Source organism: Morone saxatilis, unplaced genomic scaffold (genome assembly GCF_004916995.1).
Source record: "Morone saxatilis isolate NCDOM2014 unplaced genomic scaffold, NCSU_SB_2.0 Contig0, whole genome shotgun sequence".
NCBI classification, from domain to species: Eukaryota; Metazoa; Chordata; class Actinopteri; family Moronidae; genus Morone; species Morone saxatilis.
In genome coordinates this window covers 14,638,199-14,643,451 of record NW_023339650.1, presented here as the reverse complement: position 1 = coordinate 14,643,451, position 5,253 = coordinate 14,638,199, and the positions used below count along the sequence as shown (strand labels likewise).

The following is a 5,253-nucleotide window of genomic DNA, read 5'->3' as shown; positions in this document are numbered from 1 at the left end:
TGTGTGTGTGGTGTACTAGCCATGCAGCCTTCACCGGCACAAAGCTGAGAATGTCTCTTAGAAGTTTTGACTTTCTTAGAAGTCAGTATGACGAGGAATTAGGTCGTCTTCTGTTTCTTGCTCCTCACCACCAGAGCAGAGTGTTGCTGAGGCAGTCAAAAAGGAAGTCTGGACCATCCACTCATCCTGCTGTTAGATGGTTTTACAGCTAACTCTGAGGCCTGTTGTGCTGGAGGGGTATCTTTGAGAAGCAGTCCCTAATTACAACCTGTAAATTCGTATTTACCGTATAGACATGAAGATTGGTATCAACATTCTCGTCTTATTTCTTGCAAGAAATCAAATAAGCGTATCAAATTATAATGATACGCTTATAACGTTAAGCTATTCCTTTGAGTACAATTACAGTTAAAATGGACTTGAATTACAGCATTTAAGACTTGAGAGTCAACCGGACACTCCAGCAAGTGACTGTAAGAAGCTGTTAGGTTCAAGTCAGTCATGTTGGCAAATGATTTAGTGGCATATTATAAATGTAAAATATATCCCATATTCATTAGACAGCATTCAGTGTTGTGACCCTGCTTAATGTCTTGTATTGTTCACCTCAGTGTTGATCTCTTTTAATGGGTTTACACTTGAGATCGTTGCCATAACTTTTTAGGTATGTTGCCATGCTGACCGTTGTGTCATGTGGGAAAGTGGTGGGTGAGGGCCAAAAAGGGCGTACATTCAAAGGCCTCAAAGGTCTTCATTGACATATTTTTGACATGGAAAGTTACCAGGTGTTTGTGTTGCAGTCAATTTCCAGAACAATGTCCAAACATCTGTGGCAGCCAAATTAAATCTACCTGCCAAATGGCCTTTAACAAACTGTATTTAATTAGAAAAGTCTTTTCTTTTCATGATAACTTTTGGAAACCCATGTTTATGAGTCATACAGACAAACTTAAGTGGTAATTAAAAACCTGCCATTGGATTCTGAGTTCTTGATTTATTATATGTTTTCTCTTTTAGTAGCTGTTTATGACCCAGGGGGACAAGGGGGGACATTTGTGTACTTCCACAAATGAGAGTGAGACCAAAGGAGAGAGTGACAAAGACACATTTACTGGCATTTGTTGTATGTGAAGCAAGTAACAATAGCTTAGCTAAAGTTAGCAACAGTCACAGCTGAGACTGTGATGAAAGTCAAGACAAACAAAAGCTGATGGAGGTTAACCAGCGATGGCATACTGTCGGCAAAAGGCCAGCACGACCTTCTCGTTTGTAATGGACTTAAAAAATTAAGTTAAATATGAGCTTGTAAAATGAAGCTTGTCACGTGGGAAATCTGGGAATCACTGAGCCTCAGGAAAAAGTTGGACTCTGACATTGATTTAAAGTATGTACACTGTATTATATGAATAACTTATCAACTTCTGTAGAATAACAAAATAGGAAACAAACAAGCAAAAGTATCAACAGAAACACATCATTACATACATTCCCTCTAAAATACAGTTCATACAAGGGGCTTACATTTCATAAATGTAAAACATGCATAAGCCTAAAAAAGGAGGCAAAAAAACTCCTATTACATTAATTAATATTAAAGTATTTGGATAAAACCTGGACCAAACATATGGACAAAAAATACAAAAGCGAGCCTGTGTTTACCTGCATATGAGGCAGCAATGCTCATCGGCAGAGACCTGCACCCATAAATGTGTTGCACTACAGGAGCTGATTTGCCCCCCAGACTCTGCTCTCAGCTATATTTATCTCCACCCTCACCATAAAAGGCTGTGACTGCTGCTTGGACACTGTGGCAGGGGCCAATATTATTTTTGTTGTGTAGACCGCAGCCCTGTGTGCACTTACCTGTAGGTTTGCTGGGATATCGAGCTTTAAGTGTGGAGTTGAATCATCTTTTCCTTTAACGCTTGGAGTTTGAGGCTTTTTGTCCAGGGTAAGTGGCAACTGTTGCGCAGGGATTAGATGTGATAAACCAGGTTGTAGTTGTTGCATATGTCTGTCTTAGCATGCTGAGAAAGTGCCTGATTGCCTGAATCTTATATCATGTCTTGCTAGCTGATGTTGCAGGTTTCATAAAATACTTTTTCCTATTTGGGTTTTTTTTTAACAAGGAAATATGCAGTTTTTGGCTAGACTATTTTTAATATGCTTATATTTGCATTATGGGATTACATAATTCATCCACAATATTATTTTAGCTTTAATAGAATGTATTTTTTTCTATCTTGAGAGCTAGATTAACGATCCATGTTCAACTATTTAGAACATGTTGAAGTCTGTAACGTCTAAAATGCAGTGAAATTCACGATGAACCTCCAGTATATCATAATCCACCTGCTCTACACTAACTAACCACACAGACAAACAGATAGGCAGCAAGGAACTCAGAAACTCAGGGCTCGTACCAGCAGCGGCCTGCAGCATGTCTGGATCTATACCGTTCTACCAGAAGCACCATCGCCACTATGACCGCGGCTACCGCAGCAAGGAGACAGAGTCTAAAGTGAGCCAGTACCAGTCCAGCAGCAGATATACTGCTGGCGGCAGCATGTCCGCCACCAGCAGGAGCAGTGGGTAAGGACGAGGAAGAGGATCGTACCTTCATCAATCTTTGTCACAGGAAATCCCTACTGCTCCCCTTAACACCATCGCACAATCCAACTGATCAAGTTCACCTCCATGACCTTTGTTGGATCCTGTCACAGCTATGGGATCATCTTTCCTGCTAACCATCCTTCCCCCCTCTGAGTTCTCTCTGATCAACCCTCACACACACCTGAGGATCTTTGCTCTTTATACTGGTTGAAAACAGCTTTAAATCCTGCATGAAGCTCTGCACGTAGGCTGAAAGATGCCCTGTTTGCTTTTATGCATGCTGACAAACTCTTACCTTTAACACACCTATTCCAAAATAACTAAAATGATTCAGAGCAAAACCCCTTTGTTAGATAAGCGGTATGGAAATGTTATCTAACGGCTGAGTTATGGTATATGGCATAGACTGAAATAGAATATTGACCTGTGCATACCATATTGGAGGGAAAGTAACAAGTGGCAGTTTGTCAGTCTTGAAATCTGAACCTCTGTGTTGTGAATTTAATATATTTAAATCCTGGTAGTATTCACATGAATTATTATGTCTTGGAAATATAGCTGCTTCACTTTATTTTAAATAGACATGAGGAGAATTGTTGTTTATTAGTGGTCGTTTTTGTTGCCCAGATGTGTGTGGTCCCTGTTGAATGGTGCATTGGTCAGCTGTCTGGTGTTTTTAATATACAATATACATGAGACAAGTTAGTTTTAATCAGTTTGAGTAATATATTATGGAAATAAGTATAATTTTTTGGAAAGGAAAGAGTGAACAAATACTGTACTGTAACTGTATTTTGGTTTTATAGCTGATTCTCCAAACCGTGCGATCATGTGTCACTTCCTTTAGTCAGGAGTACCATTTGTCAGGAGGAATAACAAAACACCCAGTTAATGGTGTTCCTATCTTTTACATTGCCTGGCAAATCTTTAAATACACTGGCCTGGACAGTGTGAACAGGTCAGAGGGCTTAGGTTTTACTAACACCATCTGATCTTTGCCTTTACACCCACTGCTGGGCAACCCACCAGCCACAGAGTCTGTCCTGCGGTGAGGAAAGGAGAATTATGATGTGATGATGATTCAACAATCAGGGTGCTTACGATATTGTTGTTATTTCAAAGATCCAAAGTAATTTACTTAGACGTGAACATTGGATTTGTTATGTGAGATAACCTCTCCAATGACACTGAAGCTCCTCACATTATAATCTATTTTAATGGGAGTTGTTGGAGCCCTGATCCTGGAAAGTTAAGAGAATGTAAATGGTCTGAGCTAAAGGGTCAGTGACCCAGATAGATACAGGAAAAATCAGGGCAGTTGCCCTGTCACCCTTCTTGCCCCCGCCTCCTTATCATGCTCTTGCTATCTCATACCCTGAGCTCCTACCCCCAACTCTCCGAGTGGTGCAGATAGTCTTACCACAGACAAACTGTGTCTGACCAAAAATCTAAAATCAAACTTGTCACCGCTTTTCTGAATTTATCTTAAGAAAGCACATAGAGAGAGATAATTGTAGTATGACCGTGGGTTTCTGTATGTAGTGTATACTTGTAGTTGTATAATTGTTTGGGCTATAATATTGTGTATACTCTAAGATTTGTGGCCCTGATATGTTACCATAGTATGGGTCTGTTGATTCATGGCTGTGTTCAGTGGACCTTAGTGGTTCTCATATTTTGTATAGGACGACCTTACTGTAAATGCTAAATATTCAAAACTAAACCATCTACACTACTTCCCCACTGAACCTTAATCTACAACTCATCTACCCTCACCTTGGCTTCATTCCCACATGTTGATGTTATGTTATTAGCTGCACTGTCTGGCTGGGTGCCAGGCTGATGGTATTCTATATGTCCCAGACTTAAAGTGTCTTCACATTCTGGGCTGGACGCGAGCAGACTGAGCCCTATACCAAAGAGAGCCAAGCCAACTTACTTGGCTGTGGATAAAGAGAACCAAATCATCGGCTATGTAGTGCCTGTCTTCAGGGGCAGGTAATAAAATCTTAACTGTGTAAAAATGGAGCTACAAGAATGTTTTGCAACATTTTAAAGTTATTTCAGTTTTAATGCTATGCCTTACTCCCTAAATCCATCCCTGGCTCTGCTCTACAAACTCCTAGTCAAGAGTTTGCTACAGGACTTTCGGACACAGAGGAAGCAAGGGTGAGGGACACTGCTGCATACATGGCTCGCAGGGATTTGTTCACCAGTGGCCTGGAGATGGAGAGGTCAGAGCTGATCTCCAGGAAGCAGACCATGCGCGAGTCGGCTGAACGCATCTCTCTGAACAAAAGGGTCAGTGGAGGAATTTCACATGTAGTTGTTTTGAGTTCATACAGGAAGCCATGGACTTCTTCAAGAACATAGCTAACTGCTTATTATTACATCACAGAACATCAGTTTAGACCTCAGTGTTTGTTCTGGTGTGTAACCATTTTCCTTCATGACATCACAGATTGGCTTTTTTTCATACCTATTTTTAGATAGTAGACTATTCTGTTTCATGACATCACAGGGTAGCTTATGTTACTTGTGACATCACAGCCAGCCAATCTGTTTCATGACATCATAGAAGGCTTGTGTTACTTGTGACATCACAGAAGGTCATTCTGTTTCATGACATCATAGAATTGC

General features: G+C 40.5%; 1 protein-coding gene across 5 annotated transcripts in view; it reads left to right on the top strand.

Moving 5' to 3' along the window:
- The first annotated feature begins 1,790 nt into the window (after nucleotides 1–1,790).
- myom1b (myomesin 1b) overlaps nucleotides 1,791–5,253 on the top strand; it is a 25,889-nt gene continuing 22,426 nt past the window's right edge. The window contains exons 1-4 of one of the 5 annotated variants that reach the window (XM_035651867.1): nucleotides 1,813–1,951; nucleotides 2,379–2,592; nucleotides 4,477–4,611; nucleotides 4,740–4,914. In XM_035651867.1, coding sequence (XP_035507760.1) covers nucleotides 2,441–2,592; nucleotides 4,477–4,611; nucleotides 4,740–4,914 — 462 coding nt within the window. In that variant the 5' untranslated portion in view covers nucleotides 1,813–1,951; nucleotides 2,379–2,440. Of the gene's footprint in view, nucleotides 1,952–2,378; nucleotides 2,593–4,476; nucleotides 4,612–4,739; nucleotides 4,915–5,253 lie in introns of all 5 variants that reach the window. The other 4 variants (XM_035651874.1, XM_035651882.1, XM_035651891.1 and 1 more) reach the window with 4 other exon arrangements.